A 22,649-nucleotide genomic window follows, 5' to 3' on the forward strand; every position below is an offset into this window, starting at 1 on the left:
TGTATGGCCAATAAAACAGGAATCAGAGAGGAAAAGTTTAATTCTGGGTCGAGCACAAGGAAGATTTAACAACATTCCATCTTTGCATCACGCCTAGAGAACAGAAAATACGTGGAAGCGATGTCTATATTTCTGCCTGGCCAGTTTTACCATATTGACATGCTTTTGTCACTCTTCACCATACCAAAAGGAGTATTCTCTGAGGTTCCAAGTTGAAGGGGAGCAGAATTGAGGTTAGGGGGACTGGATCCATGCATAAGTAGCAAATCCAGTACAAGGTTTCTGTTCCTGCAGTGCACATGCTTATGGAAGCAGAGGCTAGTGTGTAGGCATTAGGATTTATTTGATTCCTTTCCCTAGTGATTATATTGATAGTGAAATATCTTTGTCTGAGTACTCCAGCAATATAGCTGTAGGCGCCATAAAAATGCATAGGTAGATGACTACCAGTTCAATTAAGAGGTTTCAATCCAGCCTCCTATATGAAAACCCTGTCAATTTTAGGTTTAAATTTCTGCTCATAAATTTTTTACAAACCAGAAGAAAAATTGCTTTTCTTTTAGGTTAGGTTGACGTCTAAGGTTCCTTAAACAAAGATCAAATCCCTAGATGGAAAAAAAACTGATAATCCTAATATACTTCCTCACAACAGCATTTCCAACTCCATCATTTAAACACATTTTAAATTATATTCTCTTCATTGTAATATACAAATTTTCTGGCTTTCAACCAGGGAACCAGATAAAGTCACTGCTGTGGGAGACTCAGATACAGGAAGGGCACCCAATTCTATGCAGGTGGCTCTTTTTTTTCTGGGGCCTCTAATTATTTCAGGTGGTGGGAATCAAAAGACCATGTGATAATTGTCCCCAAAAGTACGACATAAAGTTACCTTGGCTTCTGACAAGTCTCTACCAAGTATTTAAAACAGAAAAGTAAATTAGTTGCTAACCTTTGTGATAGTGTTTTAATGCAAATGCTTAAGAAAGAGATCTTTCATTTGTATCAATTATGTATGGGTAGAAATTAATTTATAATTCTGGTTATCTGGTCGGCTCCATACTTAACAGCATTGGTGACCTTTTGCAATACCAGAGAAAGTATCCATGCGTTCTCAGCATAGAATTGCACCAGCACTGGGTAATTTTGTTCCTTGTTGGTTCAAAATAGAAACGGCATTCAACAGCCCATGGTAGAAAATAATTACCTAAGTCTTTAGATCATTTAACTTTTCTTGTAGATCTTTGGCCTTCCCTATCCATTACCAAGATGGTGTGTTTTAGTATGCAGTCCTCCGGTGGAGAACAGTATCCCCAGCTTTTGAATAAAAGTGGAGAAATTAAATTCCGTTTTCAATTTGGCTAGATGCCTTCTCCAGTGTTTGTATCTGAGCTTTCACAAGAGTGCTGCGGCCCCTTTCAGACCAACTCTGAGCTGTTTTCCTGCCACTCAGTCATTTGCTGTTTGTTTGCTTCTTTTTCTGTGGCTTGGAATTTTAAACTTTCTTTGAACGTATCTATTGCCATCTTTTGTTGCTGTTCATGTTTTCTATAATTATGCTACCTTTCTATAAATATAGGGTGACAAACGTAAAAGAAAATTTAAAAGGACAAAGGAGTCCACTTTTAGATTATTAAAACAATTGTTTGAATCACTCATTATTTTTTTACCTTAGCTTAGTATTAATAGTTAAATATCAGAAAAGTAATTGGCTATGGTATATTTAAATTAATTGAGATAAAAAATATTTTTCTTTTTGTAAAGTGATTAATCGTAAAGATATTACATCAAGAAAAAGAATATTGGCTAAGCTATCATATAGAAAGTTAGGTTTGCCAGTCTTATTCCAAAGAAAATGTTCTATTTGGCAAAATTTTATGTATCTATTCTGGGACATGATCAGGAAGAATTTTAACTTTCCCTAAGACAAACTTAGATATTTTCTTTAATTTTAATAGTGGATATTAATGGTTTAAAATTTTCTAGTACAAAAATAATGAAGGTATGCCTTTCTCCTAAAACATGCTGAATTACTTCTAAGAACGTTGAATTTGTCATTTTTAATGGCGAAATTACAGGATATTCCCTTAGAAAAAGAGAAGGTAGTCCTGCCGTGTTTTTAAATCATTTGCTATAAAAATAATGTTAATTTATGGAGTTAAAATTTCAAATGTAATCCGATATAAATTGTATTCCAATTTTCAGTGCAGATTTTGTATTTAACTTTGTGGTTCATTTTGAAGAATTTGTCTAAAGTTTTTTGACCTGTAATGCTTTTTGTTTGTGTCTTCACTATGGCTATTGTTACATTATGATAAAAGCTATCACTTTGCCAGACAAATAAAAATGCAAATTTTCACATCATTTGTTATTTGAACCTTTGAATCAATCTAGAATTTTTTCTCTAGTTACCAGGTTAAGAGCATCTGAAAATTTTTAAATAGACATTTAAAAAATAGTACTTCCCAATAATTAAAATCTTCATTTGCCTAAAAGCAGGGGGCCTTTCTTAAAGTAATAACTTAGCGCTTCTCTCGACCTAGGGTCACTAGTAGTGCTGCTACCTTTTGCAGCATCTCCAAGAAAGAGAATGCTAAAACTGTAACTCTGTTGAAATAGAATTAATATTTTCAGTTTAATCACAGTTAAGTGTCATGACCTTTTGGATCTTGCATTGAACTTCTTGCTGAAATGTGGTCAAATTTCAGGCAGCCCATTCTAACCCTGTGAAGTCAAGGTAAAGTTCAGATCCAGGCTTTCCACAGATACAGAGATTTTTCTGAAACTTTTTTTTGCTTGTTTTTTGATAATGTTATATACTGTTTCAAGTCTCAGAAAATGCTTTACATAAAAAACTCTCTCCTTGACATATTTTGCCTTTTTTCTCCTTTCCCCCCAAAATGTATCATAAGTATTCCTACTTCTAATTCTGTGAAATTTTTTGATCTAACTTAATTTTAATCTCATCTTAAAATTAAATATTACTTTATTTTAAATTATCTCTTTTAGAAGTTAATTTGATTGAATCAAATTTTTTCATTTGAAAATGATTGTGTTTTTAAAATAAAAAACAAATGGGATCCAATAAAGGTGTGCAAGAACCTGTTTTTGCTCACAAGCCCTGTTAGGATCTCCCAAATGCAGCAGTACAAGAGGAAAATAATACTTATAAAGTGGGGGAGAAAGATATCTTTGAGTGATCCTGTTATTTTAAGTAAATGCACTAGAATATTAGCATTCTAGTATTTAATGGTGTTAGTCTGCATAGTCTGTTGCTGTAATACAGAGCTAAATATCAACAGAACTTGTTTCTGTTGTTTGGGTTGCTTTTATATACCAGCTTCAAAATATGTTTTGACACTTTATTATGTTCTGAATCAAGCTTCAGATGTGTGTAATGAAGGATGAAGTCTTTATCAGACTCTAGTGTATAAATAATGGAGAAGAGCAGTTTGGAAATGGTGTCTCTGTAAGAGGATGGTTTCTGAAGAGTTTCAAGTTATGATCTGGCGCAAGCCAAGCGCCACTGGAGGTGACAACAGAACCGAGAGTCATCTCTGAAGGCACGGGCTGCAGCCTCTGCTGCTTTTCACCCCCTGTCTTTTCTCTCTTCTTTTTTCGATCATCATGTCACTTCTGTAACGTTCTCATTCCTAGTTTCCATGCTGAACCTTTTGAGAAAGTCTGGCACCTCTGATCCACTTTCCTTCACAGACCCTGTAATTTTTGGCTGTATTTTTATGTTTTTCAGATTCAAGTCAATCTGAAAGTCCCAGCCAGCCAAGTGACGCTGACATTAAGGACCAGCCAGAAAATGGTAAGTTTACTTTGGAACTCTTGACTGCTGCTCTGAGAGTCCATGGTAGCCAGCAGCCAACCAAGTACAAGGATTTTGAGGTCTGCCCCTATGGGCGGCCCACGGTAGGAACAATCTTGAGGACTCAAGGAGTTTTCTGGGCCACTCTAGCCTCCCCAAACCCTTCCCCCCAGCCACAAACCCTATCAGGGTACTCATAAGAACCTTAGTTCCCAAGAAAGTTGATTACTGTGAGAGGCGGTGTTGATTTACCAGATCAGGATCTTTTACAGCGTAAGTGAGGCGCCAACGCCTTTTCATTTCAGTTCCTTTTAAGGTGGCAAGTGACCCACAGTCTTCTTCACTAGTGATTTAAGTTTATTGACTGAGAAGTATTTTTGAGGCCTTTTCAAAGCCTTTGCTAATTGCTTTAAGAAAATCATCTCTGCCTTTGAAGGATTTTTCACTTCAAATTGTCTAAAATAAAACACTAAGGATACGTGACAGAATTAAACTCATCAGTTGCATAAATATATAAACTTTCCGTTGCAGAAACTTGACTAACCTAGAATACACACTTTATATATGAATATAATAGTATCCACTAAAATACTAACTGTGTGGTATATGCACTCCAAGGACGAAAAAGGTTGTCATAGGTTAGAATTTAAGATTGAGTAAAACCATCAGTTTCAATAAAAATCAAGAAGTAAACACGTGATACCCATGACATGCTAAACGTTGTATTATACACTTTCATAGATATCATCTCATAAAATTCCAAAGTGATCTTCCCTGGTGAGAGAGCTGAAGACTCTAATGGGAACTTGACCTTGAGGGACCTTTGAGGGGAATATGGCACCGAGGCTAGAAGCTCAGGCTGTGGTGTCAGACCTGTGTTCAAAGTCTGCCTCTACTTCTTCCTGCCTTTGTAATGTTGAATAGGTTATTTACCCTCCCAGAATACTGATTTATTCCTCATCTTTGAAGTGGTACGGTAATAGTTGTATTGACATGTTGAAGAATTAAATAAGATAATGTGTATAACATACTTACCATAGTATCTTTCATAGACTTTACACTAAAAAAGCTGGCCGTTGTTCAGTATTCCTTGTATTATTTTTCTAGTCAGTATAGTTCTACCATACATTGTTTTTCACTTACTTAGAATGACCTCATTCCTCCTGACTCTCTTTTTTTTGTTGTTCTATCTATTTTTCCGTTTTGATCTCCATCTGATCTTTTGAAATAGATCGGTAAACTGAATTATGTCAGTTTTGTGGGGTGGAGGATTGAGTTTACCACACTGAATATCCTATCACTCATTTCTCAGGATTCGTTTCATTTCCCAAGCCTGGGGAATTCTCTATAACATTGTTGGGCTCCCATATTAAATATACACTATCTGACTATTCCTCTCCTCAACCTGGTATTTTGGTGGTATTTTCCTTATCAAAGTCATCTTTTCACAGCAGGCATTAAAAAGAGAGAGAGAGAGAGAGAGAGAGAGAGCGAGAGCTCTGAAGGCTTGTTTTTAGTGTCATAAACAGCTACATCTTATTTTTTGTTGACATTTTAAAGAGCGATATTTATAGATTAGTTTCATTCTTTATTTCCCACTTGACTTATAGATGATGCCTTATAGTTTTGTTAGTTTCGTTTTCTTCATACATTAGATCTCTATATAATCTGCCTGAAGTTGTGTCCAGATATATTCGTTTTATTTTCACCTTTAAGAGCTGGTGGGCTGCCGAGGTGTGTGGTTCACGTGTTTAGGTCTGGCCGCCCCTCTCGCAGGCCTGCGATTCATCTGTCTTCATAAAATGGCCGACAAGCTGTTCACATGCAAATATAAATTGAGAGCATGAGAGGCCTGGCATGCCTTTCTGGAGCTGCTGTAATACCGATATTGTGCATTTCCCATTCCAAAAAGAAACGAGGATTGAGCCTGGATTTTTCGGCCAAAGGCACAGAGAGACTGGCCAAGTTCACTGTTAACCCCAGATCACTTGGTGCCACCTCAAGGATTCACGGTACCATTTGGGAAGGATCGTGTGAATTCAAAGAAAGAAAGTATTAATATCCAGGAGAGACAGTAATAAATTCCTATGTTTCAAATTTCTATTTATTTCAGAGAAAAGCTGAAGTTGGTTCATCTTAGACAATTCCAACTGGAGCTCAGACTAGAGGAATATCAGCCTCTTCGGTTTCCTCTTTCTGCCTTTTGTCAATCTCAGATGAAGTTATTGGAGGAAATATTTCCTCTTCCTTAAAGTCATATAATCCCTAAAGGAAAATAAATGAGGATTTCAGGACTAGGTATTTACATGCATTAGATGACTTTCTGGGGTTGCTTTGATAAAGAGTATTCTTTCATTTTCATTACCCCAGGTTATGGAAGATGAGTTCCTGAAAAGTTCTTGTTTGTTTGTTTATTTGTTTCATTTTTATTTTTAAGAAGAGAACTCTCATAAGTATATCAACAAAACTCAAGAACTTTTGAAATCTTGGTGGATGAAGAAGTGACAGACTCTGGTCTTCAAACAAAGTGGGAACTCATTATTCCTTATTTATGTATATATTCGAGGGGAAATAATATTCTTTTTATGCTAGCTCTTGAGGAGAAAGGTAATGGGAAACGAATGGTATTTTCCTAGTAAACCATGGAAAATGAGTAGACAAATGGTAACATGCTGTTTCATCCAAAACCATAAACTAGGCCATGTAACTTTACCTAAAGTGGATGCAGCTGTTTCTTCCCTGCCCAACTAGTCTGTTTTTTTTCTGTGGAATTTTTGCTTTCTTTTCTTGTACTCCCTTAAGACTCAACTGTAAAAGAAAACAAATCTTTGTCCAATTACAGTATTAGATGGGAATTTTGAAGGAATTATCTGAAGTCCAGAGATAAAATATCAGAATCTCTGAAACTCAAAATTGGTATAATATAATGATTAAAAATTCCACCTCTACAGTCAGACAGGCCTGATTAAATAATGGCTGGGCAACTCTGAATAAGGTATTGCCCCAGCCTCAGTATTCTTATCAGTAAAATGGGAACACTAAAAGATCCTTCCTCATGAGTATTAAAATGAGAATATGCCTGTGAAACAGCATAATGCCGGGTTCGTAGTAAGGACTCAAAGAAAGGTAACTACCACCACTCTCCAGTTAAAGCTCATATCTGTAATGAGATACACATATTCAAGAGGTCAAAAGCTGGGAGCCTTGGAGTGGAAGGGGACATAATATCAGAAATAAAGCAAGACTCTTTCGATACAGCTTTTGTAGATACCTACTGTGTTCTGAAATGTCAGGCTTAAGTCTCTTAAATCTGTCCATAATCCCCACAGTGGCACATCTATTTCGCTGTTTAGTTCTCTTCTCCACATTCTGTGTACCTCCCAGGAGTTGACAGCTACAAGAGTGATTCAGAGTTGCTAGAACCTTCAGAATGAATGCTCAAGAAAGTTATTCTGGACAGAAGGGACTCCACTTAGATGTCTTTAATTTTGTGTGAGTTTTTCCTTGGCACAAACCAGATAGAATCTGGCTTATTAAAACTATAAGCCGATGAAAGATAGGATTCATGACCAATTCCATATGCCTTGAACATGACAGATACCTAGGATTTATTAAAATTAATAAGTAGATAAATATACTGTCATTATCCCCAAGTAGTTTTTGAGTATTTGCTCACTATTGATTTACCAAGAAGTGTTTAAGGAAAAAAAAAAGAAACCCTGGAGAAGTTGAAGTCTAATTTGGGTGTGGGTATAAGTTGTACAGTTGTATGTGTATGACACATGGGCATACATACACAGATATGACTAATACTGCTGGGAAACCAAAGCTATGGGCTATACTAATGGCCATAGTAGATGAGAAGGAGGTGTGATCAAAGATATGCAGTACCAACAAACAACCCAATCTAAAAATGGGCAGAAGACCTAAATAGACATTTCTCCACAGAAGATATACAGATTGCCAACAAACACATGATAGGATGCTCAACATCACTAATCATTAGAGAAATGCAAATCAAAACTAAAATGAGGTATCACCTCACAGCAGTCACAATGGCCATCATCAAAAAATCTACAAACAATAAATGCTGGAGAGGGTGTGGAGAAAAGGGAACCCTCTTGCACTGCTGGTGGGAATGTAAATTGATACAGCCACTATGGAGAACAGTATGGAGGTTCCTTAAAAAACTAGAAATAGAACTACCATATGACCCAGCAATCCCACTACTGGGCATATACCCTGAGAAACCCATAATTCAAAAAGAGACATGTACCACAGTGTTCATCACAGCATTGTTTACAATAGCCAGGACATGGAAGCAACCTAAGTGTCCATCAACAGATGAATGGATAAAGAAGATGTGGCACATATATACAATGGAATATTACTCAACCATAAAAAGAAATGAAATTGAGTTATTTGTAGTGAGGTGGATGGACCTAGAATCTGTCATACAAGTGAAGTAAGTCAGAAAGAGAAAAACAGATACCGTATGCTAACACGTATATATGGAATCTAAAAAGAAAAAAAGGTTCTGAAGAACGTAGGGGCAGGACAGGAATAAAGACGCAGAAGTAGAGAATGGACTTGAGGACATGGGGAGGGGGAAGGGTAAGCTGGGACGAAGTGAGAGAGTGACATGGACATATATACACTACCAAATGTAAAATAGATAGCTAGTGGGAAGCAGCCGCATAGCACAGGGAGACCAGCTCAGTGCTTTGTGACCACCTAGAGGGGTTGGATATGGAGGGTTGGAGGGAGACGCAAAAGGGAGGGGATATGGGGATATATGTATACGTATAGCTGATTCATTTTGTTATACAGCAGAAACTTACACAATGTAAAGCAATTATACTCCAATAAAGATGTTAAAAAAATAAAAGAAGTAAAAATTCCAAAAAAAAAAACCCAAAAATATTTCTTCCAAAAATGATGATTCTCTTAGTACTTGCCTTGGTCACCTAGAGACATATCAAACTAGACAGCTAGGGGCTTCCCTGGTGGCGCAGTGGTTGAGGGTCCGCCTGCCGATGCAGGGGACATGGGTTCGTGCCCTGGTCCGGGAGGATCCCACATGCCACGGAGCGGCTGGGCCCGTGAGCCATGGCCGCTGAGCCTGCGCGTCCGGAACCTGTGCTCCACAACGGGAGAGGCCACAGCAGTGCGAGGCCCACGTATCGCAAAAAACAACAAAAAACTAGACAGATTAAAATAAAGAATTCACTTTATGTGACCTAAGTTTAAAACTTGTCTTCTGTACCAGAAAGGAAGTGAAATTTTATTGGGATAATAAAGAACTTTAAAAATTAAAGACTCTTCCTAAAATTATAATTATGCTTATTACTAATATTTCCACATGAATGCACCTGAAAAATTAAGACTCTGTGTTGAGAAGAAAAAAAACTAGAGAATGGATATAATTGAGCAGCATTAACTTAGAAAAGTTACATTCAGGCAGTGGTTTCATGTGTTGAGAACAGCTTTGATTTTCCCCAGAACTCCAGTTACTACTGTTAAAATGTTAAACCTGAAGCAAATATAAGAAAAAATCAAACAATACATTTAAAGGTATTGCAATGTCAAAGACTAAAAAAAAAAAAAAAGATATGCAATATCATCATGTTCCTTTATGGTTGATAACCACATAGGGAATGGAATCCCGGCAAAGTTCTCAGCTCTGACTGGTATCGTTCATTTAATCATTTTGCATATTACTGAAACCCCCTTTCTGGCTTTTCAAGAACTCCTGAAGGTTTTAAGCCTATTTGTTAGACTTTGACTTAGAACACCTACTCAAACCACCTTTGTGAATTCAAGAGTATTTGTGGATATCAGAATGCTTTACATTTGCAATGCTTTCTCGATATTTACAGGGCCTGTGAACAGTCCCCCAGAGCTTGCGTCCTGTGGTGCATCAGGTCAGGCATTACTGCGGGAAAAGCTCGTGTGATAGCCCTCCTACTTAATTCAAGGCACACTTCTGTGTGACCACGCTGAGGGAATAGCACAGTCCAACAATGGCACTCTGAAAGCACACTCCCGCACTGGGACTCCCTGTAGATGCACCCTTAACTAAAAAAGGAAAGAAAATGTGGTGTTCCCTTGCTGGAAAAAGAAAAGTTGTGTTCACATGTGTTTTGGTTTTTTTGTTTTTGTTTTTCCTATTTACTCTCTCTCATCACCTGCACAGGCTGCTAATAATAATAATAACCTCATCTTAGTGGTTTTTAAAATGTGATATTTATAACAGGAAACCAGAGTTGGTATTTAGATAATTTTCTTTAGTTTTAATCATGTTTGCTCTGCCTCATTTATCTGGTAGTTGCACATATGTCAGAGACATCAGCCCTCAGATGGGCCTCTGCAATCAGTGGAAGGCCATGAATCGTGATGCTTGCCCCAGATTTTGAAAATTTCCAGCTCTACCTTCCAGTGTGAAAATCACCCTGGAGTACTGGTTGAATCTAGCTTTCATGTTCAACATCTTTATTTATGTCATTCCCATCCTGTATCACCAAACTAGGGATCATTGCTAAAAGTTGCTGGAGGAGCAAGGAATGTACTTTTCTTCAGTCTCAATTGTCACTATCTCGTTGGTTATCAGTTAACTCACTTCTGTGAGTATTTTGAATATTTTGGTACTTACGAAATAAATTCCAAGGCTACTGACTTCCTGACTTAAGATTTATATGTAGGATTCACTTTGTAAAAGATTTATATGTAGGATTCACTTTGGAACTTGGAGGTGAGATAAGAGAACTATAAATTTCTGTTTCTTTTTTGGACACACATTCTTTTATCTGATAGTATTCTCATAAGAAAGTGCAGACCCTTTGCTTTAACTTGTTTCACTACCTCCTCAAATATGTAGTAGATACATTGCGATATTATGTTATAATATTAGTGCATAGTTGGAAGGCAAAATAAAATTCATAACTCCAAATGCTAAGAATTGTTTCCTACTACTGGATGGACTGCTGTTTTAGGAACTATTTTTAGATTACTGGGTCATTATAGTTGGGTCATTTTAGGAATTTTGGAGGCAACGTGCAGCCGGACAGCGTTTTATTGGGAAAGCAGGAGCATTCTAGCACCATTGACTTGTAAATGCAACTTGTCAGTATTTCATAATTTGCATGACTTTCTTTTGCAATTACCTAGCAACAGTTCTTCTCAGCCGTATTTTTTTCCAAAAACCCTGCAGGGACAGACACAGTAGAGTGACCACCAAAATAACAGCAGTAACAGTAATGATCAATATTCTAAATATTGCAAAGGTCCCAACTCGGGGGGACATTAAAACCTAAATGCCTTCTGGTTTCCAGATCTGTGTAATTAAATTCTGACTGATGAATTTTCAGCAATGCAGTGGAGCTAGTCTATCTTCTTTTAGAGACTGGGGAACTAGAATTTGGTTTAATCTAAAAATGTCAGTCTGAGACCAGGTGAATTGTGCTTTCTTAAATATTGTTAGCAGATGTGACCCATCATTGTTTACAGGGGCTCTTGAGAAATGCCTGCAGACAAAGGAAATTCTTGGATCCTGCCTTTTGAAAGATGAGGTACCAGCTGAGGCTTCCCCCATATGCATGCTGCAGTGTAGAGTATGATGAGCTTTACCGCAGGATTCAGGGTAGTTAAGGAGCCTTTTCAACTGAAAAAGAAGGATGAAATTTGTAGTCATTTTAAAGAAGTAGTTTTACCTCTCACGTTATGGGTGTTTTATTGTCTACATACAGAGGATAACTAGCTGAACAGACTTTAAGTAGTTGGCTAGTAGCCAATATAGGGAATGTTTTAGACCTCTGTTCCCCTGATTTCCAAATTCTAAAACGGACTGGCTGGGTGGTCTATTTCAGACACAAACCCCACCTCCTCCCCTCTGCCAGTGCCTCACACACAAATAGTTATAGAGGAAAGAAGAAATAAAGAGGTGTCTTTCTGGTCCTCGAATTACTTCATGCCTGTGACTCTTGTTCCAGGAGAGACAACCATTTGGATGTAACATTGCAAATAGAAAAGTGGTTTTAAGTGTTTGTTTATAACTTATATGGGATTGTGTAAAGTTATCCATAGATCTCGATTCTCAAAATATGAAGCAAAACAGTTCACGTAGTATTTGAACCGGGCTCAGAAAAGAAATCAAATGCGGTGCCGTCATCACATCACAGTTGCATGGAGAAGGTGTGGTGGAAGGCTGGTGTTTGGCTGCAGTGCCATCTGCCCTTGTTCTCTGTTCCCTGTGGTCGAAGCTTGGATGGGCTCTGATAGGACCCCTTGACGGATCTCCTTAGAAGATCTCCTCTCCATCACTGAAAAATCCGCATGATGGATTTTCAGGGAGGCTAGTTTGGGTCAGGAATAGTGTATGAGCTTTCCTTGCCACAAATAACAGGGTCTGATTTGACATTTGACTATGAATTTGTTGATTTAAATCCTATATATTATTTTGGGGAAAGAATTATACATTTATGGATCGTATTAGTAAACTGAATGTAATATAAATAATTTATTCAGGGATTTGGAGTAGCTGATCCAGCTTGATTAGTTGTCTGCTAGAAAAATTCATGTGACCACAAGGATTTTTGGCACCTTTTCTCCCTACAGCTTCCTCATTCTTTTTCTCTTCTTCAGGTTTCACTCAGCTCCAGGCAACTCTGTTCCCTTGGCATTACCTTGTCGTTAAGGAAATCTACTGGGATAGCTCAAATCGGGGTGGTGGAGGGGTAATACTTACTGCAGCTTACTCTGCTCCATCTCAGTTGTTAATTTCTATACTTGGTTGATTTTATCCCAAAGGGAACAGGGGAGTCTCATATGCCTTATCCACAGGCATCGTATGGCAAATATCCAAAGAGAGAAGTATAAAGGATGTTATGGTGAGGTCCAGCAAAATAGTAATAGGCTCCCAACAATCTCTTCATGAAGGAAAGTCAGTGTTTTCTTAGATCTCTGTAGGCATTTTTGCAACCAGAGAGCTTCTCAGCAAGCAGCATTTGTAAACTCAAGAGATGAACAAGTAGAAGCCAAATCACAGCTTCCGAATAGGTCAGATTAGCAAAGGAGAGCTGCCATTATAAGCCTGACACTGAGCATCTGTTAAGGGGGAATCAGTTGTCCAAGTCACTTAAAGACCTGTACCTCAATTTTCTCATAAGTTATTTAGCAGATAGTTATTAAGAATCCGCTGGGTACATTTGGACTATGTGCTGGATGCATTGGGGGAATACAGTGATGGATCAGACATCCTGTTCTAAAGGACCTGATAGTCGAGTAAGGGGAAAGAGGCTTCATTCATTCATTCATTCCTTCCTTCATTCAACAAATGTTTATCAAGTGCATTCCAAGAATCAGATACTGCACTGAGCAAAACAGATAAAATCTCTCTTATTCCTTCTGGTGGAAGGAAACAGACAATGAACTAACTAATATATATAATATACCAAATGGTATGAAATATTAGGAAGAAAAACAAAGCAAGATAAGGGATAAACAGTGGAGGATATAGGCGCTATTTTACGGAGGGTGGTCAGGGAAGGCCTTTTTGATCTGTTGACTTTTGAGCTAAGACTTGAGGAAGGTGAAGAAGAGAATTATGCGGATACTTGGGACTTTTGTTCTAGAAAGAGGGGACAGTAAGTGTAAAGACCCTGAGGCATGTTGGAGGAACACTCAGAGGGTCAGTGTGGCCTGCGGGGCACAAATGAAAGAGGAGCAGTTGGAGGTAGGGGTAGCAGGAAGCCAAATTATACTGGACCTTGTAGGCCAAGGAAGGGACTTGGCACATGCTTGACAAATTATGATATCCTCTACAAGGGTATGCACATACCCAATCCATTCATTTCTTGATGTGGTGGATATGCCCTGAGCCCCGACACTGTGTTAGATACTTAAAGTTAAGTGGTGAATAAAGCAAAAGGCCTAATTCATAGCATTGTCAAAGAAGGAGACTCTCGTCTGCCATGGCAATATCTTTTAGTATCCCCAAAGGTTTTCCCTTATGTGTGTATCACTGAAAGCAGAGTCGCTTGCATGGGATAGTTGGCTTCACATACCCTCTCATGCAGACGATTCTTTTTTCATTTAATGGAGGTCTAGATCTGTGGAGCTGCAGTTTAACCCTTATCTCAGGACTCCATTTAGATTGTAAATCCCCAGGTCTCAAGTCCACGACCCCGAAGCTTGATTTTTCTCCCTAATAGTTGCCAGATTTAGCAAATAAAAATACAGGATGCCAAGTTAAATTTGCATTGCAGATCCACAACAAATAAATTTTTTTTAGTATTACATGGACTCTACTTATTACAAAAAAAGGATTTGTTGTTTATCTAAACTAAGTCCTGTATTTTATCTGGCCACCAGTCCTAGTTCTCTACACACTCCCATGGAGGTTACATGGGCAGTAGTAACAGCAGTATAGGAAAAGGTTTGATTAGTCTGTGATGATTTCATTGATCACAAAGGGTCAAACCACTGGAATTTAACCCGCTGAAAATGAGACCTGGGAAGAGTACCACGAAGTTCTAGTGACTTGACTGCTTAAATTCCATTCCTCCTGCAGCTGCCGGTACCTAGCCCAGTAGTTATACAATAAGCCACTTGTATGGCACGGTCAGTGGGTACAATACTGCAGTTGAGAGGCACTCCCTATCCAAGTCAGTGCGTAAGTTTAATTCGTGGGACAGTAATTGAGTAAGGCGTTGGGACAGTGCGTGAGTCACTTCTTCAAAGGAAGTATACCTTGTCGCAAGATCCAGTTATTGGTAGACTGTTGCCTCTTGAAAGATGGTGAAAATCAGTCAAATAATACAGCACTGGAAAACTCCACCTTCAAAGGTGATATAGAGAAAAGACATTTAGATTGACTTGAAAATAGAAGGTGCCATATTTTTATGCTCTATGGGAAACTAAATATATATGTTTTCACTTAGGACTGTTTTATTAGGTATGACAAAACTTGTCTGAATATGTTACAGGAACATGGTGTGGTCTTTGTACCCTCCTACTTTAAGAAAGGATCATGTTCACAGATTTAAGGAAAGCAGTTTTGGAAAGGAGGGTTAAACTGTATTGGGATTTAGAACCAGGTAATGACAGAAATAATGAATTTGGTGATTAACAGTCATGCTAGTAGCTCACATTCGTTGTGGACTTCCTGTGTGCTGGTGTGTTAGGTTGGGTCCCCCAAGAAGAATATGCCCTTATGGGATTAGATGTGCAGGGATTTATTGGGCTATGAAGGGAGGGAGCCAGGCTAGGTTGGAGAGACTTCAGACTGCAATAGTGATTTGCTACCTGTGAAAGGAAACAGGAAAGGAGGAGGATTGGGAAGGAAGAATCCTGGACATCAGTAAGCTTCTAAGAAAGTTTTGTACAGGCCAATGGAGAGTCTTTGAGCCAGTCACTTGTTATAAAGTTTTTTGTCCCACAGGAACCAGTCTGCATTAGTATCCTCTTCTTTAGTCATTGACTAGGAGCCTGGAGGAAGCTCCCTGGAACAAACATGGTGATAAATCCAGAGGGGAGCTGTTGGGGTTGTCAGGCAGTCATGCTTCTTGTAACATGCGATACGAGTGTCTCATTTTTTATGGCCACCACAGCAAGGCACTGTGCTAAGGGTTCTAGATTCATGATCTTGTTTCACTCTGATACAACCCTATGGAGATAGGTATTCTTAGGTTACCCATTTTACAGATGAGGAAACTGAGATGCAAAGAATTTAGGTAGCTTGCCCACAGTCAAGAAGCAGAAAGGACAGAGTTTTCAAACTTAAACTCCAGAGTCTAATTGCTTAACAATGACCTTGCATTATAGCAAGAATAGTATTCAAACTCTGGTTCTGTAACTTACTGATGATGTAAATGTGGGCAAGTAATTTAAACTCTTGGGCTTGTGTTTCCTCATTTATAAGGTGGAATGTTGTCATCTTCCCAGGAAATGTGTTTTAGTTGCTGTTTCGTTTTGAGCTTAAACAATGTTCATTCCTTTCTTTCCTCGTGTTGTTCCCTCACCTAGGATGGTCATGTCTTCCTTTATTCCCCGTCTCATTCTCTCAGTATCTGCCTCAGCCTTGCTCAGGCACCCACAGGCTTAATTACATCCTCAGGACTAACAGGACTGTTTCTGTGCAGATTATGTATATGAATGTATCTCTATGGATGTGTGTGTGTATAAAGTGCCCAGAACTTGCAGTGATCCATAGGAGATGCACAATAAAGTGTAGCCCACCTTCTCTTTCATCCACTTCATTGCCTCATGGACACGAACCCTGCGCTAGAGGGCAATCTAGAACATGTCTTTTTCTTGTTTTCAATTTTTGGGGCAAAATTACATTCTTATTTTTCATATGAACATTCTTTACTCTTTTTTTCTACAGTTTCAAGCATCCTTAGTCTATAGCTCCACAATGGATACTTTGAAACAATGGACTAAATTTTTATTTGATTTTTCTGCTGGAGGTGGAGTGTATAAAAAGAGATTCGTTGTAAGGTATTTATACCAGATGCCATTGTATTTGTGGGCTGGCATAAAACAATTATGATTACCAATAAATTGGAAAGTATTTCACTTGCAAAAGATGTAGGAGTATAGTTTTATTGAAAACATATAAAACATTTATTTCCACTCCCCATTTTTTGTGCAGGACAATAGAAATTTGCACCTCATCCGTTTGATTTTAGATTTCTGAATTATTTAAAAGAATTGGTTAATTCTCCATTTCAAGTGAGTTAGACAAAGTTCATTAGGATATCTGATTCCTAGCATGTCCCCCATTCACAGATCATGTTAACTCCTTAGAGAGGTTTATCTTCTTTTAAAATTGCAAATGCTGTCCAAACTGAAAGCTTTTCAATTTAATGCATTCTTACAGCTTTGGACTATAAGTAAGATCCTTAACAGTAGAGAGGGAACAATGAGGCACCTTGTTGTCAGAGCATCGGCCAGTTCTAAAGGTAGCAGTGCCCAGGACATGCATGTCCCTTGAGTTCTAGTGGATTTGCAAATTGATATCATGAAATATATATAAGTAAAACTCAACACATGCTAACACATGCTCCTGACCAGTGGTTGCCAACTGGCAGTTCTTGAAGGTGACCAAAGAAAAAAAAAATTTTAAGAAATTATGCATTTTCCCCTAGATAATAAGATGCATAAGCTGGCAATTTTTGCTTTTGATTTTGTGAACTCACTGGTTATCTTATACTTACAGAAACTCTGTTTGGCAGTTATAGTTTGGATTCATTTAGTTCAAGGTGGGGGAGAGATGAATTATCCATAATTTAGTAAAAATGGTAAATTAAATACTTTGAGAAATAGGCACCGTGAGAGGAAACTATTACGAGATGTCCTTAATGGTGAAAAGACACAGAAGCCCCTGCTATAGACCAGTGGTTGATAATAGCCTTTAACTTTTTCTTTTGGCAGGAGAGGGAAGAAGAGAAAAGCAGGTAGTAAGAGCCAATAAAGATGAGTTGTGCCCAGGGGCTGCTCATCATCTCCACAATGCATCCCTCCATTCATTCTTTCAACAGATATTGTTGAACTCACTTCTTTCTGAGCGGAATTGATAGTGAGGGCCAATGAGAAAAGCAGCTCAAAGTAGGAGACTCAGGTATGCACTTCTGTGCATAAATTGACCCAGGAAATCATACTTTTAGAATATAAGATTTTAACAAAGTATGGCTAGCCTAATCATTCATAATTGTGTAGGACATTGGAAGTTCTGGGTTCAGAGCTCTTTCTGTGTGGATTCTGTACATCACTAGGAGAGGTGAGAAAACTGACCTTGGCACTAGGCACTTTAAATTGTTTGGCTATGTTGTCTTAATTTGTCCTAATCTAAGAGGTAGAGGATAAGGAAAACGAGGTTCAGGGAGATTGAGGCACAGATCGATGGTCAACAGCTAGTGAGTGGCGGAGGAAATGCTGCTTTGTCTTCCTGGGGAAGGCTCTACCATTAAACAGATAATGGATAGTGAGGTGCTTTGAAGTGTTTTGGAATGCTTTACCTTCAGCAACTGTAATACTCTCAAATAATTTGTATTATTAGTACAATACTCGTACTGTTCCAATGTATTTTCTCTATGTCCTGTCCTTTCTTCCCAGGGAAATCGTAAACATGTGGTTGGAGAATGACAGTGGTGGGGATAGTGGTGGTGAATTAGTTAAAACTAGACAATCCATCCATTGTTTTAAGTGAACACCAACAAATGAATAGAGTAATACGTCATAATGTGATGAAAATTAAACCAATAAGAGAGGGTCTGCAGAATTCCACATTTTCCTAGGGATACTGTTATGTACCGTGGGTGACAGGTGACCATCTGACATAGGTACCAAGTGAGGGAGATGGCACTGTTAATAACAAATTCATCATTATTTTTTAGAAGATGCAACATAAAAATAAGTAGAAACCCCAGTGTTTTCTTTGGGTCCCCTAATATGTGTTTTGAGGAGACCGCTATTCTAGATAATGTAGAATAGACTGCCCTTGGGGGAAAAAAATTAATGTTTGGGTTGTATTCCAAACATAGTATCTGGCAATCAATAAATGTTTTTGGAGAGAATGAATGAGTGAGCAAATGAGTGAATGAATGGCTCTTGCCCTCAGGAGTTTGAAGTCTTTCCCACCCCCATCTCAATTTTGCCCCTCCCCCCATTCCTCTCCTCACTGGTAACCACTAGTTTGTTCTCTGTATCTGTGAAAAAGTCTTTTTCTAAAACTTAGCTACATTTGACATATAACGTTGTGTATGTTTAAAGTATAAAACGTATTGATTCGATACATTTACATTGCAAAAATATGATTGCCGGGCTTCCCGGGTGGCGCAGTGGTTGGGAGTCCACCTGCCGATGTAGGGGACACGGGTTCGTGCCCCGGTCCGGGAAGATCCCACAAGCCGCGGAGCGACTGGGCCCGTGAGCCATGGCCGCTGAGCCTGCGCGTCCGGAGCCTGTGCTCCGCAACGGCAGAGGCCACAACAGTGAGAGGCCCGCGTACCGCAAAAAAAATATATGATTGCCATTGTAGCATTAGCTGACACCTCTGTGGTATCACATAATTATCATTTTCTAGTGTTGGGAACAATTAAGATCTAGTCTCTTAGCAAGTTTAATGTTTATAGTATAGTTCTGTAGTCTGTAATCACCATACTATGTATTAGGTTTCCTGGACTGACTTACCTACTAGTTTCAAGTATGCACCCTGAAATAACATCTCTCCCGTTCTTTCACCCTCAGCTTCTGATAACCACCATTTTAGGAGTTTAAAGTCTTTTAAGGGGAATAAAGTAATTCTACACTCTTCCAATCCATTCTTTCTTAATTATACATATATTGCTAATCCTTGCGTTAGGCAATGGTAATATAACGATAAATGAGGTGCAGACCCAATGCTCATCAGATATATATTCTAGCACGGGAGATGGATATTTAAATAGATATTTTCCATAAATTGTGACTGTGATCTCCTGAAGGTATTTAGATAGTGTTTGGGGCCAATGATGGAGGAAGGTACAAATGATTAAAGCTATGCAAGAGGCAGCAATAGTTAAGTTATAGGTGTTTATAGAAGAGCTTTATTAAACAGTTGACCTAAATATTGAAGCATATGTATGATATGCTATGCTATGGCTATGCTATCCTATGGCTTCCCTGCCTCTTAGAATGAGCTCAAAACCCCCATTCCACACTCTGAAGAAATCTAAACTTCACCCCAGGATTTCTGCATGTTTCTGGGAGGGCTTTCAGGCCAAAGTTCCCTTCTGGCTCTTGGTTCCTACACTTGCTGAGTTAGTTTAAGTGATAGATCTTCTCTCAAGCCATACAACACTCTCTTCCATGGACTGTGCTCCAGATGTTGGGATCAGCCCCTTCTCCATATTTCTGTTCTGTGCACACACAGAACATATGTGAGTCACTGAGGTTGGTAAGTTGCGTGGTAACGGCGTTGGGGAGGGAGCACTTAGGTTATGTCTCAGAACACACAAACCACTTCACACTGATTTTACACAACTCTGTCCCTAAAAACACTTAGGTGCCTGTGCCATGTTACCATTGCCCTCTCTTTTCTCCCTTCCCCCTCCTCTCTGAGCTTCTTCTTGTTCTTGTTTAGTTCTTAATGCAGAGGAGTTTCACTATATCTTATTTCCTTGAATTTTGCAAATTGATGTTCCTGGCGGGGGTCTCCTTTATTAATAAGAAATGTACCACCAGTACCTTTTCCTAATCAGTGAATGCTGACAATATAATAGATGGGATTCACAGCTTCTGTATGTGTGAGAGGGAAGATGTAGCATCCTTATTAAGCAAAAAGAACATTCGACCACCACATTAGACTCAGTTTGGCTACGGCATTGTGTTTCTGAACAGTTTCTAATACAGCATAGTCATTTCATGTTTAATTCTTGGATGGCCAGTCATCTGCTATGTCTCCCTTGGAGTGAAGCTTGCAGGCTGCCTGTCTGATAGATAGAAAGCATCCATAAATGAGAGACAGAGTCGAAATTAAAATGTGACTCCTTTGGCATCCACCTTTCGAACTTAGGCCTTCCCCCACTTTAATTCAATTTAGTAGATGTTGGATGGAAACTAATACAGTTAAAAAGAACTTCATGTAATCTCACGAACATTCTTAGAACACGATGCTCAAGGTTTTCTGGTCAAGGATATTTGCATTTGCATTTATAGAACAGTTAGAGGTAGAATTCTGTGCGTGTGAAAAGTCCTTGCTCTGAGAATGACATTTCCAAGCTGTCAAAATCGGATGCACCCAAAGCTAAAATCGAAATTCCCTTTTATTCTGTAAATATTGAAGACAGGGCTTAGCATGGCATTTGTGAATTTGCTAGCCAAGGAACTAGCCTACTGGGTTGAAATCAGAAAAAAGGCTATTTGTTGAGTTTAAATTGTCACAAAATTCAAGCTTGAGGGATGCAGTGAGAAAGTATTACAAGCAGTCATAGCTCCGCATTTTCCTGCCGGCCATTTAGCCCCTTTGACATTATTACTAGTGCATCATTTGGGGGTATAAAAAAATTGAATGAATATATGTTGCTTGACTGTTCTTATTTCCAACTTCTTGATGTTTACAGAGAACCACAGAGATAGTCACACTAAATCTTCACATATTATGTTCATCCATTCAAGCAACATTTATTTATTGAACATCTGCTGGATGCCTGACACTGTTCCAGGCATTAGTTACAGCAGTGGTCCCCAACCTTTTTGGCACCAGGGACTGGTTTCGTGGAAGACAATTTTTCCATGGACCGGGACAGGGGGAGGATGGTTTCGGGATGATTCAAGAATATTACATTTATTGTGCATTTTATTTCTCTTATTATTACATTGTAATGTATAATGAAATAATTATACAACTCACCAGAATGCAGAATCAGTGAGAGCCCTGAGCTTGTTTTCCTGCAACTAGATAGTCCCATCTGGAGGTGATGGGTGACGGTGACACCCGAAGTGTGTTGCTTATGTCCAGTCTACTCTGTAAGATGCAGCTTCATTGTCACTTGCCACTCACTGATAGGGTTTTTTTTGTTGTTGTTTTTTGCGGTACGCGGGCCTCTCACTGTCGTGGCCTCTCCCGTTGCGGAGCACAGGCTCCGGACGCGCAGGCTCAGCGGCCATGGCTCACGGGCCCAGCCGCTCCGCGGCATGTGGGATCTTCCCGGACCGGGGCACGAACCCACGTCCCCTGCATCGGCAGGCGGACTCTCAACCACTGCGCCACCAGGGAAGCCCTACTGATAGGGTTTTGATATGAGTCTGCAAGCAGTTGATTTATTATGGTCTCTGTGCAGTCAGACCTCTCTGCTTGTGATAATCTGTATTTGCAGCCGCTCCCCAGCGCTAGCATCACCGCCTCAGCTCCCCCTCAGATCATCAGACATTAGATTCTCATAAGGAGCGCGCAACCGAGATCCCTCGCGTGCACAGCTCACAGTAGGGTTTGCGCTCCGATGAGAATCTAATGCTGCCGGTACCGGTCTGTGGCCTGGAGGTTGGAGACCCCTGAGTTACTTCTCTGGAAACCCAGAGAAGTAAAGCGATGCGCCTCAGGTAACACACAGTTTAGCCATAGACCTGAGACCCTGAATATCCCAGTCCCCCGTCCAGCATTGTTTCTACTATATTATTACTCTACTTTTCTTAGGCTTACACTTTTCCCCACAAATAGACTGAAATCAAATGGTTACTTGAAAGGCTATTGAAGCCGTTCTTTTCATTGGGCAACAAGTTGTAAAGTTTATTTGAAAGTCACTCACTTAGTATTTTGAATCAAATTATGGCGATTTTAATATTACATTTAGTTGTGGGAATAATGCCTGCAAGGCCAACATCATTATAAAGTGGATTGTAAACTCCATGAAGGCAAGGAGTATTTATCCTTTCCTATTTGCCATTTTCTACTTAGCACAGTGCCTACCACATAGCGTGTGTGGATGAATATCTGTTGTAGATACAGAACTGGATGGCTATCTGATGCCTTACGGTACTGCTCTTGTCTGGTGTAGTATGCATGCAGCACGAGCTCTCCAGAGAAGTCTGCCGCTGGAAAGATTATACGTGACGTGATCCATATTCGGTGGACCTCTGCTGAGGAGGTGTAGTTCCCAGCCCCATATCCTCCTGTTTCAGCTCTTAGATGGCCATCAAGCAGCTTAGAGTGTTGCTTGCTGGATTGTGGTAGGAGCCTCTGATACCCGGGACACAGCAGACACAGCAAGGTGCTTTTGTGGTGAGGCATGAAAAGTTTGCTGCCGGTCAGGGAGGGAACGTTTTCGCTGGGACTTGGCTGGGGCTAGCGGCATTG

At 39.3% G+C, this 22,649-nt stretch overlaps 1 protein-coding gene across 5 annotated transcripts in view; it reads left to right on the top strand.

Moving 5' to 3' along the window:
• The window catches only part of NFIA (nuclear factor I A), a 406,846-nt gene that overhangs the window by 203,135 nt on the left and 181,062 nt on the right, over positions 1–22,649 (top strand). For all 5 annotated transcript variants that reach the window (XM_065883966.1, XM_065883942.1, XM_065883949.1 and 2 more), the window contains exon 3: positions 3,752–3,817. In XM_065883966.1, coding sequence (XP_065740038.1) covers positions 3,752–3,817 — 66 coding nt within the window. The remainder of the gene's footprint in view (positions 1–3,751; positions 3,818–22,649) is intronic.

This window comes from Phocoena phocoena, chromosome 1 (genome assembly GCF_963924675.1).
Source record: "Phocoena phocoena chromosome 1, mPhoPho1.1, whole genome shotgun sequence".
NCBI classification, from domain to species: domain Eukaryota; kingdom Metazoa; phylum Chordata; class Mammalia; order Artiodactyla; family Phocoenidae; genus Phocoena; species Phocoena phocoena.